General features: G+C 38.0%; 1 protein-coding gene across 1 annotated transcript in view; it reads right to left on the minus strand.

Moving 5' to 3' along the window:
* The window catches only part of GABBR2 (gamma-aminobutyric acid type B receptor subunit 2), a 1,360,263-nt gene that overhangs the window by 793,465 nt on the left and 543,716 nt on the right, over nt 1–23,082 (minus strand). The window contains exon 4 of the mRNA XM_073678612.1: nt 1,292–1,393. Coding sequence (XP_073534713.1) covers nt 1,292–1,393 — 102 coding nt within the window. The remainder of the gene's footprint in view (nt 1–1,291; nt 1,394–23,082) is intronic.

A 23,082-nucleotide genomic window follows, 5' to 3' on the forward strand; every position in this document is an offset into this window, starting at 1 on the left:
CTGTTGTTAAAAAAACTGATATGAAGACATCGGCAGCAATTACTGTGAACTCTAAAATGATGATAATTACAAGCACTATGACAATAAACTGTGCAATCTAAAAAAAAATCATGGATGAATCAGTTTCCTTTTATAAATATGGCAAAAAATAAAATCCCTATTTTACAGACTATCCAGGATGACAACCCTGGTGAATTATAGTTCTGTTTTGCCTACAGGATAGTTCCACAGCCTATTTTTTTTACTGTATGTTCTTCTCTCTTATTATTATACTTTGTCTATTTCCATTTACTGATCACCATGGCTGTTTTTTTCGCCAAGCCCTGGCAGATTTTATTTTCCCACTGATATTGTTTGGACAGTAGTCTTTTAGTTAGAGGCTTCTAGAAAAAACATCATAATTCATTTCTTGTGGAGGATGTGCCCCCATAATGTACAATTAATATGTACACAGTTGAAAAAAAAATATAAGAAGGAGCCAATTGTGCTACAATGTTAAAATAAGGTTGAGGCATTTATTCATTAATTGTTCTACTTCTTAACTCTGCAAGGAGTTAACCACGTTCATTTAGTGGGATTACGAGGGTCTCGAGGAGTGCACCTCTTTATTAATTTGATGCATCTTTCAGGTGTAGTACAACAGCATCAGGAATGTACTCCATTCTCTGGAGTATCTTTATGTCTTGATTTACTGTACTTTTGTGGCATAACTTATGAAGAATTTTTTGGGTCGTGCTCAACCATGCTTCATTGTGCTTTTCCCCATCTACATTTTAAACAGTTGGTGTTAAAGTCAGACATTTTTGCACAACTATGAGTTTTCCAGCAAAAACAATTTAATAAATTGGACCCAAAATGTCTAGTAGCTTCATCCGTATGAAAATCAAGATTATGTACCCATTGCTGCTCCAACGTCGGTCTTATGCCATCTACCTTGACATGACTGATGAGCCCAGTGATTAACTGCAGCGGTCACTTGCTGTTGATGTTCCGTTCTTGCAGTAGCTATGTTAACAAAGGCTGAGGGGAAGCAGCACAGAGGTGTTTCTGGAGCTGGAGTGGGTAAGTAATGATCTTGGTATTTCATACAGATCAGAATTTTGGACATTTTCAGTTTGATATCCATACACCGATTAAAACACTTTATATAAATACACGTTCTCAAAGTAAAAAAGTAAAATCACAATACAAAATATAAATAACATTAAATAATCTAAACTGTTTCTGTTTCCTTTAAAAATTGCACTGTATGTACTATATACAAATTTATGCATATCTATGTATACAATACCTTGAGTTTTTTCACACTGATGCAGGGATCATTAGAAAAACTCTCAGTGTCCGCAATTTGTATATCGGAGTCTTCCAGTTCACCTGTCAAGTCATTTCTCACCTGTCAGGAAATAAAAAAGAGGCTAAATGGATAAATTGGCACTGTTTAGTTGCAAGCAGATGGACTACATAGCTTTACCTTGATAAAGTACATAGATATTGTATGATTAATGTCTCTATTTTCCACTTTTTACAGGACCCTAAAACGATTCATTGAGATCATCACAAGCAGGAGACTATTTAGCATAATAAAATGAAGCTGCAGAGCAAAAACATTGGATCTGTGTAACGCAGATGATTGATTTTTACATTTTTCCAGACCTACATCTAGCAACCTGTTAAAATTTATGGGAGCAATTTATTAATGGTAATTACAAAATGTATGCATAGTGTCACTAATCGTTAGAAAGCCACGGGTGGCCTTCAATTAATCTTATGGCAAATGGCCAAAATAATCAAGCTTTTTCTAACAGGATTCTAAAGAGGTCATGCTGAACGTGGTGGCCAGTGCCGCCTTTCTGAGGATATTACCATTTTAATGACTTTTAAAATACTACTTAAAATGTAATGAGACTGAGCAGTTACAATATCCTTCTATTAACGTGATAGATATCCAGCACTATAATGTATGATAATAATAGTATTAACTAATATTAGTTCTGGGGAAAGGAGAAGAAAAGATGGCCATTGCTAAGATGGAACAAAAGACATTATAAGTTGCTTAAAGTGAAACTCTGGGAAACATTTATGATTATTTAAATGGAACGACTAGGGTCATGTGATATAGCAGCACCATTAGCTATATCTCTCCAGTCCTCAAATTCACTATAAGTCCTAAACACCAATAAGAATTACAGCTACATGTTACTTGAGTATGGAGAAGAAGTTGCCAATATCCACTCTTGGCTTCTGCTTGACGCAGGATAGCGTTTCCCAGATCGGCATGTCAGTGCTGTATGAAGGTAACTGACTCACTGGGCTATTTCGATAGCTAAGCCAGTTTGCTACTATGCATCTATCCATCACTCGACTATTGAAATCAACTATTTAGTCTGCCCCCCTTGACACACAGCAATGATAAAGTACTGACACAGGCAATGCTGTCCTGTGTCTTTAAAAAAACTAGGGGCAGACTAGACCGAATATCTACAGAATGGAGCAATTTTGATAATTGAATTGCATGGGTAATTTGTATAATTTGCTATTTTAAATGCATTCATTGATATTACTGTACAACAAATGTTTATAATTTTTTTGCCTCTTTGATAGTTTTGGGTGATTCATTTCACAATGCTGAACAAGAATATGTAAGCCAACAATATCCATCACGTAGGGTTTTTAAGATACAGCAAATTAAAAATTTTGCACATCACCACCCCTCAATTGCCATAATAAATAAATAATAATAAATATAACCCTTTTAAGCTTTAATATGCCAGTTAACAATGATTTGGGTATGTTCTCATAAATAGAGTCCATAGTGGTAGCCCATAGTGGCTGGAAGAAAGCACTGAAAACCTTCTACGACCTGCAGCATTCTCAGCACCTATTCTGGTTAGTGGGCTCCTACGGCATAATGCATGCCTCACATCGCACAATTATTGGCGGGGCATAGTAATCAGAAGAGGTGCCATGAATGTCGCAGGTAGTTGGGGGATCGTGGTGCTCTGGTCCAGCGGTCACAGACCACCAACATGATCAATTACCCAGGATCTTTAGGATAGGTCATCAATATCAGATCCAACACCCCAACCAATCAGCTGTTATTATCTCTGGCGGCAATTAGATGTAGACATTGAATGGATTTGTTGCCATTGTAGTTGCTGCTTGCGAGAACTGGACAAGAGCCACTATGATAAATTTAGCTCATCTTCTGACTGCCTGGTGTAGGTTTAAAATTTCCACAAATATAACAGACCCTTTGTGCCCCTTTAGATCTGCTTCGTTATGCTTTGAAAATATTAAATATTAAAGAGATAAAAATATACAGTACAGACCAAAAGTTTGGAAACACCTTCTCTTTTAAAGATTTTTCTATATTTTCATGACTATGAAAATTGTACATTCACACTGAAGGCATCAAAACTATGAATTAACACATGTGGAATTATATACTTAACAAAAAAAGTGTGAAACAATTGAAAATATGTCTTATATTCTAGGTTCTTCAAAGTAGCCACCTTTTGCTTTGATGACTGCATTGCACACTCTTGGCATTCTCTTGATGAGCTTCAAGAGGTAGTCACCAGAAATGGCCTTCACTTCACAGGTGTGCCCTGTCAGGTGTAATAAGAGGGATTTTTTGCCTTATAAATGGGGTTGGGCCCATCAGTTGCTTTGTGCAGAAGTCAGGTCGATACACAGCTGATAGTCCTACTGAATAGACTGTTAGAATTTGTATTATGGCAAGAAAAAAGCAGCTAAGTAAAGAAAAACGAGTGGCCATCATTACTTTAAGAAATGAAGGTCAGTCAGTCCGAAAAATTGGGAGAACTTTGAAAGTGTCCTCAAGTGCACTTGCAAAAACCATCAATCACTACAAAGAAACTGGCTCACATGAGGACCGCCCCAGGAAAGGAAGACCAAGAGTCACCTCTGCTTCTGAGGATAAGTTTATCTGAGTCACCAGCCTCAGAAATTGCAGGTTAACAGCAGCTCAGATTAGAGACCAGGTCAATGCCACACAGAGTTCTAGCAGCAGACACATCTCTACAACAACTGTTAAGAGGAGACTTTGTGCAGCAGGCCTTCATGGTAAACTAGCTGCTAGGAAACCACTGCTAAGGACAGGCAACAAGCAGAAGAGACTTGTTTGGGCTAAAGAACACAAGGAATGGACATTATTCCAGCAGTGGAAATCTGTGCTTTGGTCTGATGAGTCCAAATTTGAGATCTTTGGTTCCAACCACCGTGTCTTTGTGCGACGCAGAAAAGGTGAACGGATGGACTCTACATGCCTGGTTCCCACCGTGAAGCATGGAGGAGGAGGTGTGATGGTGTGGGGGTGCTTTGCTGGTGACACTGTTGGGGATTTATTCAAAATTGAAGGCATACTGAACCCGCATGGCTACCACAGCATCTTGCAGCGGCATGCTATTCCATCCGGTTTGCGTTTAGTTGGACCATCATTTATTTTTCAACAGGACAATGACCTCAAACACACGTCCAGGCTGTATAAGGGCTATTTGACCAAGAGGGAGAGTGATGGGGTGCTACGCCAGATGGCCTGGCCTCCACAGTCACCAGACCTGAACCCAATCGAGATGGTTTGGGGTGAGCTGGACCACAAAGTGAAGGCAAAAGGGCCAACAAGTGCTAAGCATCTCTGGGAACTCCTTCAAGATTGTTGGAAGACCATTTCTGGTGACTACCTTTTGAAGCTCATCAAGAGAATGCCAAGAGTGTGCAATGCAGTCATCAAAGCAAAAGTTGGATACTTTGAAGAACCTAGAATATAAGACATATTTTCAGTGGTTTGACACTTTTTTGTTAAGTATATAATTCCACATGTGTTAATTCATAGTTTTGATGCCTTTAGTGTGAATGTACAATTTTCATAGTCATGAAAATACAGAAAAATCTTTAAATGAGAAGGTGTGTCCAAACTTTTGGTCTGTACTGTATATCTCATATGCAGATCTTCCTTCCAGATTTCTGGACAAAAAAACTTGAATAGTATTAATGTAAGCAGAAACATGGATATGATTTTAAGAAATGTCACTCATATGCTGCAGTGAAAAATCCATGTGGAAATTGACCTGTTATATGGATTTTCCTGCTGAGAATTGTTTCTGAGGATTTTTAATCTAGATACCTGCTCAAATCTATCTGCATAAATCTTAAATGCTGCATGCATAATATGCAGGCTTTATCATGGATTTTGAAGCAAAATCTGCAATGGATTTTTTCCAGCCTTATTAGGATAGTATCTTTTTATATATTATAGATTACATTTTTTACATGTTCTCAAGTGGATCCTGAAAATATTAGCAAACCAGATAAAGCTGAATTTAGCCTGGCACTGTTTTGGGAGCTTTCAAGTCCAGAAGAATGCTGTGCAATGCTTTGATTTTTGGTGCCAGATCAAATACTAGGCAACAGATTAAAAATCAACGTTAAAGGCAACATTTAAAGGGGTTGTGCATTTTCAGAAATAAAAAAATGGGCAAAAATTTGCAAAATAAGCATTATTTATCTCTGTTGCTTCCCCATAGTCTACTTTTAAAGGGCTGCTGTAATGAAGTCCCATCTACAACATGTGACCACTGCAGCCAATGATTGCCCTCAGCAGTCTTGTGCCCTCTACCTTACTAGCTGGATAGGCTGGGTTGACTATAGGCAAGTAATTCATCACTTTTTTTTAAAGGACAACCATTTTAATACCTTTAATTTTTTTCCTACTTAATAATCCCACAGCTAAAAGTAAAACGCTTAATAATAGAATAATGTAATAACGAGATGTATGCTGTCAGAAGCACTAGTCTTTTATTTTAAAAAAACAAGCAAATCATTTATAATGGTCCCATATGGTTCAAAGGAGTAAGATAATGAGGGTAAGATCACCGAGTAGCTTTGGTTAGCAAGAGAAATTTCAGTTTTACTTGTCATAATTTCCCACATTAAATCAAAGAGAAGCCAAATAATGGGTATTAAGATTTCCTACGCATTTAAAATTGACAAAGACAAATGACATTGAAGTTGGAAAAAAATCTTCCAAATTGAGTTTCATCGCTCATATCCACCTGCCTGATTCCAACCGGAGCTGATTTAGTAACTGTTGCTGTGTTACCAAGTCAACTACAATTAGGACAGCTTATATTATATTACTGTATTATTACATCATTTGCTTTAATATGAAATATTAAAACATTCACTGTAAATGATCTATAGGATTGGACAACCAAGAGATTAGTTAATAGATGGAAGTGATAAAACCCTGCATGCCAAGAAATCTCTTCTTTATGGCAAAAATGCCTAATATAAATCAATACACAGTTGACATTTCATTACTATACTGGTCAGTTTGGGTAAGTAAAATGCAGAATTCTAGACCATTCATACAATTAACTATTTATACAACTTAAAGGGCTTGATTGATTAAATCTGGAGTTTCATATGCCAGTCTTAATGAGGGCCATGCATCAGTTTAATACACCTAATTCATTAAGAGGCACACACCATGTAATGAATTCAGCGCATCTTATCAGTGGCGTGCGCCTTGCCAGAAATATTACTCCAATCATGGACTGGAGTAACATTTCTGGCCTAGGTTAAGACACAACTTTAGATGAATTTTTCAAGTGGGCTCGTACCTCTGGCAGTTCATATTGTCTCCTGACTTGTTTTGGAGCACATAGCTGGGTTATTCTCAGATCTTAAGTTTCTGCACAGTTTACAAATCATCCACTCACTTTAAAGAGAAGAGTCGTCTGATTCATACTGCCCTAACCCAAAACCAAAGGTGTTTAAGAGAAAATATACCTTGAAAACTCATCTGGGGGTGGTTCTGAAGTAGTCTCGTCTTTGGCTATGGTCCCTGGCCGGCTATTCCCAGCGCTGCTGTAGGTGAGTGAAAGGTCTCTCATTGTGCAATCACGCAGCCAAACTGATTCATGCTGCCTGTAGTTTCAGCAGCATGAGTCAGCTGACAGGTTCCCTTTAAGCAAAAATTTACCTTGTCTGAAAAGTCTGCTGCAACTCTTGCCCTTACTGCATTGACCAATCAGTTGTCAGCCCTAATCTGAAACTGCTCCTCTATGCTATACATTTATGAGCTGTATTAGAGAAGGGAGAGAAGGCGCTGACACACAGTATCATACTGAAAAAAAGAAAGGAGAGATCGAGGTGAGGGCTGGAAAGTGGGAGAGGAGAGATGAAGCTGACAGCAATATAGTGAGAGGATATAGTTGGATAAAACACATTAGTTAGTTAGTTAGTTAGTTAGTTAGTTAGTTAGTTAGTTAGTCAAGAATGAGTTGTCGTCAGTCAAGATTTGGCCCAGAAACTTATATCCAGCATGTTAGGGGAAATTTCTAAAGTCTTGAGAAATAAGGGTCAACACCGTAAATATTGAGAAAGAAAGGTCATGGACCGCACATCCAAAGAATCATACGTTGATCTACTGCCGGTTGACAAAAATACACATAACTGAACATGAGGTTCTTAGTTTACCATTCTGATCAGACTATATGAAGCCCACCGCCACGTCACGACAAACCTCTTAGTGGGTCCTAACTTTTACATCCTTAAATGAGCGGCGTCGTGCACTGACCATCATCGCAACGACAATGCACCAGCAAAGGCTACACAAAGTTACGACCCGCTGAGAGGTTCACCATGTCGTGGCAGTGGTCTTCATACAGTGTAATCAGAATTTTAAACTAAGAACCTCATGTTCAGTATGTAAATAATGTAAAAATGCATGATTTTATTGATGTGCAGTCAATTCACTTTTTTAGCACACTGTAAAATTGATTTGTTGCATGAACTTGATGCATTTTTCAATAAAAGCTTAAACTCTTATGAAATGTTTATAATTGTACTTCAGTAACCAAAGAAACATCTGACTAAAAGATCTAAAAACACTGAAGCAGCAATTTTTGTGGAAGACAGAATCTGTGTCAGTCTCACAACCTTTGGCCATTTCTCTAGCTTCACTACTTGTCTTGAGCAGCTGTTTTTTTAAATCATAGTTTAGCCCTAGGGTAATTGTATCAGCAAATCTGTACACAATAGAATAAGAACGTATATATTCTCAATGGAGAATAGTTTGATTTGTAAAGTGGATCTGTCACCTGATTCCACAATACAAACTGCAACCATTATTAATTAGCCCTAAAATGACTTCAGGACCTGCTCGCACAGCCTGACTGACAGCTGCAGCTTGTATCCAGCAGTGTAAGATTTTACCAGGGAGGAGCACTTAGAATCTGCTAATCAGGCTCCAAATGCAGAAATTTAGGATACATTTTCAAAATACAGCTATTTTGACATAACTATCTTAAGTAAGTACACCTCATCTCTTCTTAGATGCAGATCCAGTGACAGATTTGCCTCAATGTGTCAATACAAATTCCTTCGCGCCTGCTCAGTTTATCTCCCTTGGTGTCTAGGGATGCTATGGACCAGTAATTTGACTGAATAATCAATACTGAATCTCATCCGTTACTTCTAAACAATTTTATTCATCTGTTGGATGTATTGGAAGTTTACTTCTGGAGACACATTTTGTTTAAATGTTAATAATGCGAATAACTTGCATTATACTGTAGACCATGACGGTGCCTTTAGGAAACTTACACCCAAGAAGTCTATTTTCCATTATCTGAAACATTCTATTTTCTTATCATTGAACAGAAGGTAGACAAAGATTTTGCTTCCTCATACCACGTGATTCCAGTATGTGGTAAAGAAAACCTGGATTATTTACTTTACAGATATAGCTTTTCCTATAGAGAAATAATTATGAATAAAATGTGATGTGTAAATAAACTACTATATATATATAAATTACTGCACACAGACAGCTCGGTTCCCTTCTATTTCCATTACTATCTGAAAATATCTAATGTAATTACTAATGTTGTTCATGATTAGTGGAAAGACAGTGAGCTGAATTAAAAAGTTAGCAATTCACAGGGATGGCTTAAAGTGATTACATTTGAAGAGGATTGCCTGATAATCAGTCTGTTGGCAGTGTAATGGACTGATATGCATCTGTCAGGCTCCACAACCTTACTCGGTTTCTTCAGTGTTTAACCTATTTAAAAAGGTTAGCACATAGTGGAGAGGAAATGAAAGATGAATAATGACACTCGACCAGACGTGGAAATGGTAAATAATGTAGAGATGTCATTGAAGCAGGTTTATGAAATGGCCCTGTAGTCTTGAAGTACATTGTATGACACATTAGGTACATGAAAAGAGACAAGTGAATATACATATATATATATATATATATATGTATATATATATAGTTATATCCTCAAACATTTTTTTCTCCATTGTTTCAAATACATAGCAAGGTAGATACAAGGGAAATAAAGTCCTACAGTGCAATATCCATGTAATGTGTGACTTTTGTTATGTTTCTTATTGTTCTACTTCATAATCAGCTCAAACAACTGCCAAGTGGCAGCAGGATTATAATGAGACAGTATAAGTGACCTAAGTAACACGTGGCAGATGTATGAAAGATTACATTTTGGTTTCTGGACTCTCTTCAATTTTACTTCACTCAATTTAAGAAAAGGGCACATGACTAAAAGCTTGAAAATTAAGTGGGCAAATATAAATTTACAAATGGTACCAACCTAAACTACTTTCTTTATGATCTATCACATAGCAAAGTGCTACAAATATTTGCAGATAAATTGGAAACCACATGGAGTTCATTTTATCATCATGTAGAGATGAGCAAATCTTTTGAAATTTGAGTTTGCTCACTTTGATAAATTTTCCCTAAAATTTGGTTTGCAGAAAATAAATCTGCAAAGCCTCTAATCGCCTGTAAAAAGACACGTATCCCTTTCTGAGGTCTCCTAGGATAGCATTGATCCCCTTTTGATCTCTTTAACGCAAACACAGCCATAGTAATATCTAAGAAACCTAGTGATCTCTGCCTCGGCTGTCGGTTACCAGTGGTAATCGACAACCCATTTAACAAAACTACAGTACTTGCTGGAGTTTATACATATGCGGTGCAAACAGAATAATACATGGGTTTTTCACAAGAGCTGGTGCAAAACTTAGCCCTTATTGGGAAGTAACAAGAGCTCTACTCTCTTCCAAATGAATAAGCAATAGCTTTCTCCCAAAGCCGCCAAAAAAAATATTTTTTTAGTGAGAAGAATACTGTTTTGAATGCAAAGAAGTAATGTCTTGTCAACTGGGAGTGAAAAAATTATCACTTTTCTGGAATCTGCAATAGATTTTCTATTCACAAAATGATTACGCAATTACAAAAGCTGTTTATCAATCCTTATAACAATTATCATTTTTTAAGGAGCATGAACAGGCTAGCTAAGTTGATAGGACAGCAATGACTTGTCAACAAGCCCGTAAAAAATTATCCCGATTTTTGGAGTCATTTCATGCTTGTGCACCTTGCAGAAGGTATGTTTTCCAACAACAGTACAGTATAGTGATATAACACACTGGACAAGCACAGGAAGGGTATGTGGGCATCTAGCGAGTGGCAGTGGCAGAAACCACATGGTAGAAAAATATGATGGGGCAGACAATGAGATGTATCAAAATGTATGGCTAGCAACAGCAGTCCTGGCAGAAGCATAGTACAGAATAGTATCATAAAACAAAGTGGGCAGCTGGGAGGTGTGTGGCTGAAGTGGCTGTGCAGAGGCTGTGGCTGAGGCAGAAGCCACAAGGAAGAAAAAAAAATGATGGGGCATGCAAGGGGATGTCTTGCAGTTCAGGGCCAGCAACAGCAACCCTAGCAGCCGCAATTCAATATAAATGACATGATGGACAGGGATCAGATGCCAAGCTGGGCATTGGAAATAAACATTAATGTTAACAGAATGGTGTAGAAGACAATGGACAGGCAGATGGTATTGACAATTCCTATAATTGGCATCAGCTGTAGGTGAAAAAAAGTCGATATTGATCCATACCTAATTCATTTTGAAAAATGTAAATATTTCCACACTTTTGGCGGATATTCTTGTCCACTTGGGAGTGACAAAGCTCCCCATGCTGAATACAACTCTATGACAGTACAAGTGAGGCTGGACATGACAGTATGCTGACAGCAAATTGCCCCACTACTTACCACTGATCCATCTGCTGACACAATAATCCATGGGAATGGGATTCAGGGTACTACTAAAGTAAGGACATAGTCTGGATATGACTAAACCTGCCTGTTCAGTCAGGGCATCTTTATTTGTTCAAGTACTTCAGGTTGGCACAGTGGCAGATAAAACATTTGGTCTATCATGTCAAATATATTGTAGCAGCTGTTGCTGCTGCAGCCTGGGCTACTAGTTGTAGCCCTAGCACAGGCAAAGACAGAAAAGCTTTGGTTCTGTGGGGAGTGGAGAGGGGTCGACTGGTCAGCTGTGTGGTCAGGAGGCGTTTAGTCGGCAAAAACTTTGTCAAGCTGGTAGCACAGCTTATTCTTGTAATGCACTAGTTTAGACTCCTTTTCATAAACCAGAAAAAAAAAACATATATTGATTTTATTGCAAGGGTCTAAAGGTATAGCAATTAAATAGTCATCCCTTTGCTAGATGTTCACAATACATCTGTCATTCCACATGCATTGCAACATACAGCTTGCCATGCTCGCCAACAGTACTGTTGGCATCGCTGGTTCACTTTCAGCACCCCACTGAGATGGTTGCTTGGTGCTGTCTATTTATCATTTTATCTATCTACAGTGGTATGTAAAACTTTGGGAACCCTTGATCAAAATTACTGTTATTGTGAACAGTTAAGCAAGTTGAAGATAAAATGATCTCTAAAAAAACTAAAGTTAAAGTTGACACATTTCTTCTGTATTTTAGGCAATTATACATATATATTTCAGGCAAATATATATATATATATATATATATACAGTACAGACCAAAAGTTTGGACACACTTTCTCATTTAAAGATTTTTCTGTATTTTCATAACTATGAAAATTGTACAATCACACAGAAGGCATCAAAACTAAGAATTAACACATGTGGAATTATATACTTAACAAAAAAGTGTGAAACAACTGAAAATATGTCTTATATTCTAGGTTCTTCAAAGTAGCCACCTTTTGCTTTGATGACTGCTTTGCACACTCTTGGCATTCTCTTGATGAGCTTCAAGAGGTAGTCCCGGAAATGGTCTTCCAACAATCTTGAAGGAGTTCCCAGAGATGCTTAGCATTTGTTGGCCCTTTTGCCTTCACTCTGCGGTCCAGCTCACCCCAAACCATCTCGATTGGGTTCAGGTCTGGTGACTGTTGAGGCCAGGTCATCTGGCATAGCACCCCATCACTCTCCTTCTTGGTCAAATAGCCCTTACACAGCCTGGAGGTGTGTTTGGGGTCATTGTCCAGTTGAAAAATAAATGATGGTCCAACTAAACGTAAACCGGATGGAATAGCATGCCGCTGCAAGATGCTGTGGTAGCCATGCTGCTTCAGTATGCCTTCAATTTTGAATAAATCCCCAACAGTGTCACCAGCAAAGCACCCCCACAACATCACACCTCCTCCTCCATGCTTCACGGTAGGAACCAGGCATGCACAAAGACACAGTGGTTGGAACCAAAGATCTCAAATTTGGGCTCATCAGACCAAAGCACAGATTTCCACTGGTCTAATGTCCATTCCTTGCGTTCTTTAACCCAAACAAGTCTCTTCTGCTTGTTGCCTGTCCTTAGCAGTGGTTTCCTAGCAGCTATTTTACCATGAAGGCCTGCTGCACAAAGTCTCCTCTTAACAGTTGTTGAAGAGATGTGTCCGCTGCTAGAACTCTGTGTGGCATTGACCTGGTCTCTAATCTGAGCTGCTGTTAACCTGCGATTTCTGAGGCTGGTGACTCGGATAAACTTATCCTCAGAAACAGAGGTGACTCTTGGTCTTTCTTTCCTGGGGCGGTCCTCATGTGAGCCAGTTTCTTTGTAGCGCTTGATGGTTTTTGCAAGTGCACTTGGGGACACTTTCAAAGTTTGCCCAATTTTTCCTACTGACTGACCTTCATTTCTTAAAGTAATGATGGCCACTCGTTTTTCTTTACTTAGCTGCTTTTATCTTGCTGTAATACAAATTCTAACAGTCTATTCAGTAGGACTATCATCTGTGTATCCACCAGACTTCTGCACAACACAACTGATGGTCCCAACCCCATTTATAAGGCAAGAAATCCCACTTATTAAACCTGACAGGGCACACCAGTGAAATGAAAACCATTTCCGGTGACTACCTCTTGAAGCTCATCAAGAGAATGCCAAGAGTGTGCAAAGCAGTCATCAAAGCAAAAGGTGGCTACTTTGAAAAGCCTAGAATATAAGACATATTTTCAGTTGTTTCACACTTTTTTGTTAAGTATATAATTCCACATGTGTTAATTCATAGTTTTGATGCCTTCAGTGTGAATGTACAATTTTTATAGTCATGAAAATACAGAAAAATCTATAAATGAGAAGGTGTGTCCAAACTTTTGGTCTGTACTGTATATATATATATATATATATATATATATATATATATATATTATCTTTTACATTTTAAAAATTACAAAAAAGGAAATGGGCCAAGGCAAAAGTTTGGGCACCCTGCATGGTTAGTATCTAATATCACCCCCATTTGAAAGCATCACAGCTTTTAAACGCTTTTTGTAGTCAGACAAGAGTCTTTCAATTCTTGTTTGAGGGATTTTCATCCATTCTTCCTTGGAAAATTCTTCCAGTTCTGTGAGATTCCTGGGTCGTCTTGCATTCACTGCTATTTTGAGGTCTAGCCATAGATTTTCAATGACGTTCAGATCAGGGGATTGTGAGGGCCATTGTAAAGCCTTCAGCTTTACCTTTTTAGGTAGTCTATTGTGGATTTTAATGTGTGTTTAGAATCGTTATCCAATTGTAGAAGCCATCCTCTTTTCAACTTCAGCTTTTTTACAGATGTCTTATGTTTGCATCAAGAATTTTTTGAAATTTCATTGAATCCATTCTTTCCTCTACACGTGTCGTTTTCCTTGTGACATTTTCTGCAACACAACCCCAAAGCATGATTAATGGTTGGCGAGATGTTCTTTTCCTGAAATGATGTGCCCCTTTCTCCACACATCATTGTGGCCAAAGAGTTCTATTTTAACCTCATCGGTCCACAGGACTTGTTTACAAAATGCATCAGACTTGTTTAGATGTTCTTTTGCATACTTCTGATGCTGAATTTTATGGTGAGGATACAGGAGAGATTTTATTCTAATGACTCTTCTATGAATGCCATATTTGTGCAGGTGTCTCTGAACAATAGAACAATGTATTACAACTCAAGAGTCTGCTAAATCTTTCTGAAGGTCTTTTGCAGTCAAACAGCGATTCTGATTTACCTCTCTAGAAACCTACAAGCAGCCGTCACTGAAATTTTGCTTGGTCTTCCAGACCTTATCTTGACCTCCACTCTTCATGTTAACTGCCATTTCTTAACTACATTTCAAACTAAGGAAAGGGCAACTTGAAAACATTTTGCTATCTTCTTATAGCATTCTACTACTTTGTGGGCCTCCAACATTTTCATTTTCAGAGTGCTAGGCAGCTGTTTAGAAGAACCCATGGCTGCTGTTTTTTGGCAAAAGCTTAGAGGAGGCTTGAGGTTTTTATAAAGCTGAGGAATTTGCATCACCTGGTCTTTCCTAACGACGATAGAGAACAAGCCATAACCGTAACACGCTAATTAAGGTCTGAGACCTTGGTCAAAGTTATCTGAGCACATAAATCATCAAGGGTGCCGAAACATTTGCATTGGCCCATTTTCCTTTTTGCAATTTTTAAAATGAAAAAAAAAAATGACTATATATATATATATATATATATATATATATATATATATATATATATCGTACCTATACGATGTACTACTTGCTAGAGATGGGGTGCACCTTACGAAGACTGGAAAACATGTATTTGGAAGTCGCCTTGCTACACTCATCAGAAGAGCTTTAAACTAGAACAATGTGGGAAGGGAAGCAAAAGGCCAGAAAAAGCCATACAGCTGACAAATACTATTGAGATCTCTGCTACTGGAAGTGGAAAAGAAGAACAAAGACAAAAAAATCTAAATAATAAAAATATGGGAGGAAGAGAAACCAATCACAAACTAAAATGTTTTTATACAAATGCACAAAGCATGGGCAACAAACAAGGAGAATTGGAACTACTAATGCAGGAAAAGGAATATGATGTCATTGGAATCACTGAAACTTGGTGGGACGATACACATGATTGGAATAAAAGGCTAAAAGGATACAACTTATTTGCAAGAAACAGACTTGATAAACGAGGAGGAGGTGTTGCATTGTATGTTAGAAAAGCGTATATCTGCACAGAGATTGAAGCTTCAGAGACTGGGAGTTCTGTGGAAACTGTTTGGGTAAGAATACAAGGAGAGAACAACGGAAAGGACACCATTGTAGGCATTTATTACAGGCCACCTGGGCAAGCTGAAGATATGGATGAACTCTTTATGTATCAAATGACCAAGTTCTCCAAAAAATATGACGTAGTGGTCATGGGAGATTTCAACTATCCAGACATTTGTTGGGAATCTCTCTCAAGTAAAACTAACAGGTCAGGCAAATTCTTATCCTCTCTTGCTGACAACTTTATCTTCCAAAAGGTAGGGGAGAAAACAAGGGGATCTGCTACTTTGGATCTAATCCTTATAAACAGGGTGGAAATGGTTGAGGAGGTAAAGGTGGCTGGGACCCTAGGAGGCAGCGATCATGCTATTATAGAATTTTGGATAACTAGAGGAGGAAGACATGTGAAGACTCAAACTTCAAGGTTAGATTTTAGAAAGGCAGATTTTAAGAGACTCAGAAAGAGAATAGGAGGGATCCAATGGCTGGATGTCCTTAAGGACAAAAATGTCATTTTAAAAATGAGATTCTCAAAGCACAATCGTTAACAATCCCGAAAAGTAGGAAGAATGGGAAGCATTTAAGGAAACCAGGATGGATGAACACAGAACTTAAACACATGCTAAAAAGAAAGAAAGAAATGTTTATTAAATGGAAAGAGGGAGGCATATCTAAAGAAGATTATAATGCAGTCTGCAGATCCTGCAGGGCACGTATCAGGTTAGCTAAAGCTGACAATGAATTAAGGCTTGCAAGAGATGTCAAAAGCAATAAAAAAGGATTTTGGGGGTATGTCAAAAGTAAAAGAAAAGTCAAAGATGCTATAGGATTTTTACAGGATGAAAATGGAGAAATGGTAAGAGAGGATGTTGAGAAGGCCGAACTTTTTAATTCCTATTTTGCATCTGTTTTCTCTCAGAAAGAAAATGTAACATCAACTGATCTTCACTGTCCTTTTAAAGGAATAGAGGAATCCAAGTTATCTGTAAACAGAAAGATTGTGAGGGAATATTTAGCTAACATAAATGAGTTCAAGTCTCCAGGTCCAGATGAATTACACCCCAGAGTACTGAAGGAGATAGTAGAAGAAATTTTAGAACCACTCTCCATAATCTTTGAAAATTCTTGGAGAACAGGAGAAGTCCCAGAAGACTGGAGAAGAGCAAATGTTGTTCCTATCTTCAAAAAGGGGAAGAAGGTGGACCCAGGAAACTATAGGCCGGTGAGTCTGACTTCTATACCAGGAAAGATCTTTGAACAAATTATTAAACAACATGTATGTAAGTACATGGATAAGAATGAAGTGATTAACCAGAGTCAGCATGGGTTTGTAACTAACAAGTCATGTCAGACTAACTTAATTTCCTTCTATGACAGAATCACTGACTGGGTGGATCAGGGAAATGCTGTAGATATAGTATATCTTGACTTCAGCAAAGCATTTGACAAAGTATCTCACACCATCCTTATTGAAAAAATGACCAAGTATGCAATGGACCAGGCAACTGTTAGGTGGATTCATAACTGGCTTAGTGATTGGACTCAAAGGGTGGTTGTAAATGGCTTCACATCCAGCTGGATGAATGTCTCAAGTGGGGTACCACAGGGCTCCGTCCTGGGACCTGTATTGTTCAACATCTTTATCAATGATTTAGATGAAGGAATTGAGGGTAAACTGATTAAATTTGCTGATGACACAAAGCTAGGAGGGATAGCTAATACTAGAGAAGAGAGAGAGAGGATTCAAAAAGACCTAAATAAACTGGAGCAGTGGGCAGCAACCAACAGAATGGTTTTTAACAGGGAAAAATGCAAAGTACTACATCTGGGCAATAAAAATGAAAAAAGCATATACAGAATGGGAGGAATAGAGCTAAGCAACAGTACATGTGAAAAAGACTTAGGTATACTAATAGATCATAGACTGAACATGAGTCAAAAGTGTGATGCAGCAGCAAAAAAGGCAAATACAATTCTGGGATGTATTAACAGAAGCATACAGTCTAGATCACGTGAAGTCATTATCGGTCTTTACTCCTCTTTGGTCAGACCTCATCTGGAATACTGTGTACAGTTTTGGGCACCACATTTTAAAAAAGACATAGACAAACTGGAGCAAGTTCAGAGAAGAGCGACCAGAATGGTGACTGGTCTGCAAACCATGTCCTATGAGGAACGGTTGCAGGATTTGGGAATGTTTAGCTTGCAAAAAAGAAGACTGAGAGGAGACTTAATAGCTGTCTACAAATATGTCAAGGGCTGTCACATTGTAGAAGGATCATCTTTATTCTCATTTGCACAAGGAAAGACTGGAAGCAATGGGATGAAACTAAATGGGAGGAGACACAGATTAGATATTAGAAAAAACTTTTTGACAGTTAGGGTGATTAATGAGTGGAACAGGCTGCCACGAGAGGTGGTGAGTTCCCCTTCAATGGACGTCTTCAAACAGAGGCTGGACAGACATCTGTCTGAGATGATCTAGTGAATCCTGCTTTGAGCAGGGGGTTGGACCAGATGACCCAGGAGGTCCCTTCCAACTCTACCATTCTATGATTCTATGATTCTATGATATATTTTTTTGCCCAAAATACAAAGGAAATGTGCCATCTTTAACCTTTAGAGGTCATTTCATCTTTAACTTGCTTAACTGTTCACAATAACAGTAATTTTGACCAGGAGTGCCCAAACTTTTACATGCCATTGTATCTATCTATCTATTGTATAAGAAAAGCAGGCAGGACTTCAAAAAATAGATGGAAAAAAAGAGGACTATATTAGCCCATCTGGTGTGGCAACGTTTTGTTGTGTCCATCTCATAAATAGAAAGCACACTCTCTCACACACATATCTTGGTTTCAGGATTTTTCTTCAGTAGCAAAATTAGGACAGATGGGTATTAAACTGCCATCCTTGTCTGCTGTGCATCAAGAATCACTGTATGAATCGTTGTATTATTATTTAGATACTGAGACTACCACTCCTATTTTCCTTGTTTTTCAGCACTGTTGTAGAATGCAACAATCAGATTTAGCGCCTTCTATCCCTATCTGTAATAATGAACTGTGCTCTGTGACTTCTTATCCCTAGGCTATAAAAACCCTAACATGGCAGCTGCTTTTCTTGCCATCATCTTTTTTAGTCCCTATGCTAGTCCCCCCTAATTGGTTGTGCTAGACCATGGTATGTGATAGTTGCAAGGCATTATGGAGAATCCTGTGTAGCCGCACCTAATGTCATGTGCCCGCTCTTTGGCATTTGCAAATAGCACCGGGCTTTTTTTTTTTTTTGCAACCAGTGGGAATCATATCGCAAACTGCCCGACTTTGCTGGGACCTTATTTCAAAGTTGATTTGCATCAAATCAATCCATTCACCTCTAATCATAAGCATCATTCTGACTGTGACAAAAAAAAGAAATAAAAACACAAATTCATGAATCTTTTCCTGAACAGCTAATTTTTATTTTTGCACTTTTTTTTCCTTCCTCACATTTTTGTAAGAGCAATAACATTTTTACTTTTCTAGCAACATAACCGTATCTGGGTTGGTTCTTTGCTGGATGACAGGTAGTTGTGAGTGACTCCATTCACTTTACCAAATAATGTACTGAAAAATGGAAAAAAAAATCCAATTGTGAAAAAAAGCAATTTCACCATTTTTTTGAGGGTTTGTTTTTATGGTGCTCATTGAGTGGTAAAAATTGACCGGGTATACAATTTTTCAGGTCAGTACACTGGAGGTGATTTCAAAGTTGCTTAGTTTCTAATATTTAAGTAATGAAAAAAATGTGAAAATTTGTAAATAAAAAAAATTGATTTGTCCCGTCATATTCCCAGACATATAACAATTTTATTTTTTTATTTATGAAGTTGTGTAAGGGCTTGTTTTTTACATGGCAAGCCGATGGTTTTATTGGTGCATACAAAGTTTTAATGGATTTCATTATATCATTACATATCATAATCAGAATTTCTTTATATTATGGCAGTTGTGTATTGACTACTATTTAACATAAATGTAAATGTGATTGGCTAAGGTTGCATTCATATAGCGTTTTGGTTTTTTTGCGATGTTCAGTGACCCCCATTTGGGCTCACGTCCAAACACCGATTAAAACGTATTTGAGCATATGCTGCAATGTGACCATTGACTATAATGATGCGGACCATGTGCTCTGTCGTGCTTCATTTTCAGTCTTATGTGCCTCTTGGAGGAGGGGACCAAGACGTACTCTCTACGCCTCCAATAGACGTATACAGCCAAAAATGATGAAAGCCCTGACAAAGCCACTGAACGTAGGAGAAAATGCTGTGCGTACCCAGCTTAATTCTGAACACAACCACATGCCCAATTATAAGAGGTTTTTCACACTAATGCAAACACATTGTTTTAGTTTTGTTATTTTAATTAGCCCCTCAAAATGATTTCTGTTTTTTTTCTTAATGGACTTGTACAGATTATGGGTGACAATGGTTGAAAAACCTATGAAATTATTCTTTTTGGTATAACTTTTTTTACATTACAAAACCCTGACATTTTAACAGGGGTGTGTAGACTTTTTATATCCACTGTATTACTGTTTAATCGATGAATATCCCACTGAAATCATGTAACCACATGGTCATTTTCTATGCCTGGGATAGGCATAGAAAGAAAAATTTAATTGCAAGGGAGAATACCAAATTGAGGTTAATGACATAGTAGTACCCATTCCTAATATAGCTGCCTCACACAGTAAGCGACATTTCCCGATATGGGAAAAATTCAGATACATTATATAAAGATTAATGCACAAAACTACTATACCCTTGAAGAAGAATGCCGCATCACAAATCACACAAATAGAGATGTACACAATGTAGAGGAGAAGATGACAAATGTCAAAACACAAATGATACTTCTCTGACTTTTTATTGCTACAAATGTACATTTTTCTGGAGGGGTTTGTCCTTTTATAGACAAAGGTGACCTCAAACAATCAGCATATTTTTGAGGAGCAGATAATCTATTCTACCTTGTACTTTGGTTGTGCATTTGTGTAATTGTATATATATCAATGTAGTTTTAATTGTTAGTCATCTTTCTAATTGATGTAGCGCTTTCTATGTGATGTAGCACTAGAATTTATGTTTTTATTGTTTTTACTAATTTAATATGTGATAAGCTTAAAACTTTAATTATTTAATGTATGTACTGTATGTGATCTTGAGTTTTTGGTTTAAGTGTGCTCAACAAAACCTTATCACTTTTCATCTGAGGATATCCCAAGAAGCACAAATACATGTTAGTGTTCTCTAGGTTGTTACTTTTACGTGACTGAAACACCTCATAATTCACTTATATACTATACTAACTAGACAGGTATTGATATTTATTCTCTAATCCACTAGAACTGGCTTTAGTGCTGTGTTTCCTTATCACATCTCATATAGATGAACATTTTTTGATTACACAAAAAAATGGTGATTCTCTACTGACAATTAAACAATGGATCTTCATTGCAAATTATTGTAAAACTGTTTGTCATTTATTTGGCTAAGGGCTTATGAAGACGAACACATTACACTGTTCTACAGCCAAATTTGTTTAGAGACGAAAACAGTTGAACTTAACTAATTTTGTGGTGCTGAAACTAATATGATGCATTAATTTGCTGATTGTCTCTAATTTTCAAGATGCAGAGGAGGTTGTAATTATTTATGACATCTTACATGCAAGTGTATAGAAAAATTGCATCTTTTTTATTTCATCACCATTATTACATTGCTAGTAGCTCGTCTATTACATCATCTATTTAGTCTATTGAGCCTTCAGTATTCTATCATCTTAGGATGACCAATCAAAAAATGCCAACTCAGCTCCGATGATGTAATCCTAATTACAGTTGCATCACCTACTTTTATAAATGCTCTCTATGTAAGGTATACAGTTTTAGGATTTCTTAGCTTAGTGTCTTAGAATAGTGACATGTTTCTATATGTTTTTTCAGATATGCCTCATTCTTACATTCAGGCTAAGTGCCCACGATGCAGAAATGCTGCAGATTTTTTCCGCTTCTCCCTGGCAGGAAAAACACATGCGGATTTTACATGCATTTTTCCTGCCAGGTAGAAGCGTTTGTCAAGCGTTTTTGCATGTATTTCTGCATGCGGGTTATCAAGCGCTTTTCCAAGTGATTTTAGAATCACTTGGAAAAGTGCTTGACAACTTGGTCACACTATATAAATTCATGCAACCGGCATGGATTTATAGTAGTGTGACCAAGTAATAGTTAAAAAAAAAATAAAAATGGTAAAGAAAATAAAAAATAAACATTATACTTATCTTTCGATGGCCCCCGGTGTTTTCTCCGCCGTGTCCGGTCTCCCCGTGTCTCGTGGTGGTCTAAAAGGACCTGCAGTGATGTCATTTAGTCATGTGACAGGTCACGCAACCGCCGACGTCAGCGGTCGAGTGACCTGTCACATGTCTAAATGACGTCACCGCAGGTCCTTTTGACCATCGCGAGCAGTACAAGAGACCGGACGTAGTGGAGAAAACACCGGGGGCCATCGGAAGGTAAGAATAATCTTTATTTTTTATTTTAAATTCTTTTTTTAACAGCTTCTATGGTACCCAGGTCTGGATGAGAGTCTCCTCTTCTCCAGGCCTGGGTACCATCCGCACATAGAATCGCATAATATCCGCATGTGCACATGTTCTCTTGCGGATATTATGCGATTCAATGCAAGTCAATGGCGACAATTACGCTGCGTGTCCACTAAATTAATGGACATGCTGCGTATTTTTCCGCAATGATAATCCGCAGCAGAAATTTCTGCAGCATGTGCACAGCACATGCGGATTATCATTGGGGACCATGGGGCACGTATTACCAAGCGTTTTTTTAAGCAATTTCGCTGCGGAAATTCCGCGGCAAAAACGTTTCAAAAACGCATAGTGGGCACACAGACTCACAAAGCGGATAGTTTTTGCTACATATGAGGAGAAGTCACTCTTGCGTCACAAAAGAGAAACTTGACTACCATGATAAGAAAAGCCTACAACCTGTGTATTGGCTGCAGAACAGGAGATCAGGACAATAGTTGGGCTCCACACAGATGCTGCAATAGATGTGCATTACATCTTACTCAGTGGTTGCATGGGAAGAGGCAATCTATGCCTTTTGCAGTCCCAATGATCTGGAGAGAGCCAACCGATCACACTACCAATTGCTATTTCTGCATGCTTCCCCCAATTAGGAAAATAGTTTTAAGGTAGAAGAAGTGGACTTTACAGCATCCAAAGATTCAATCTGCAATACGTGCAAGTACCACATACAGAAAGAAGAACTGCCGTTTCCAAAAGCACTAGAAACATTTTCAGCCCAGTCAAGTGAGAAAGAAGAGGTTGCTTCGTGTCATGAAGCATCTTCCACTAACGACCCAGACTTTCTGTCAGCAACCTCAACTGAGCCACACCTTACAGTATAACACAAAGTGAACTTAACGATCTTGTTAGACATTTGGATCTGCCCAAGAGAAAGGCTAAGCGCTTAGGTTCCAGGCTACAGCAGTGAAATCTCCTAGCAGCGATGTTCGGATTTCTATGCTCTGCAACTGTATTCAAAATCTTGTCCAATACTTCTTCCTTATGGAAGGTGATCTTGCTGCATGCAACAACATC

This window comes from Phyllobates terribilis, unplaced genomic scaffold, assembly GCF_046119375.1.
Source record: "Phyllobates terribilis strain yellow unplaced genomic scaffold, ASM4611937v1 Scaffold_4__5_contigs__length_816908805, whole genome shotgun sequence".
Taxonomy (NCBI): domain Eukaryota; kingdom Metazoa; phylum Chordata; class Amphibia; order Anura; family Dendrobatidae; genus Phyllobates; species Phyllobates terribilis.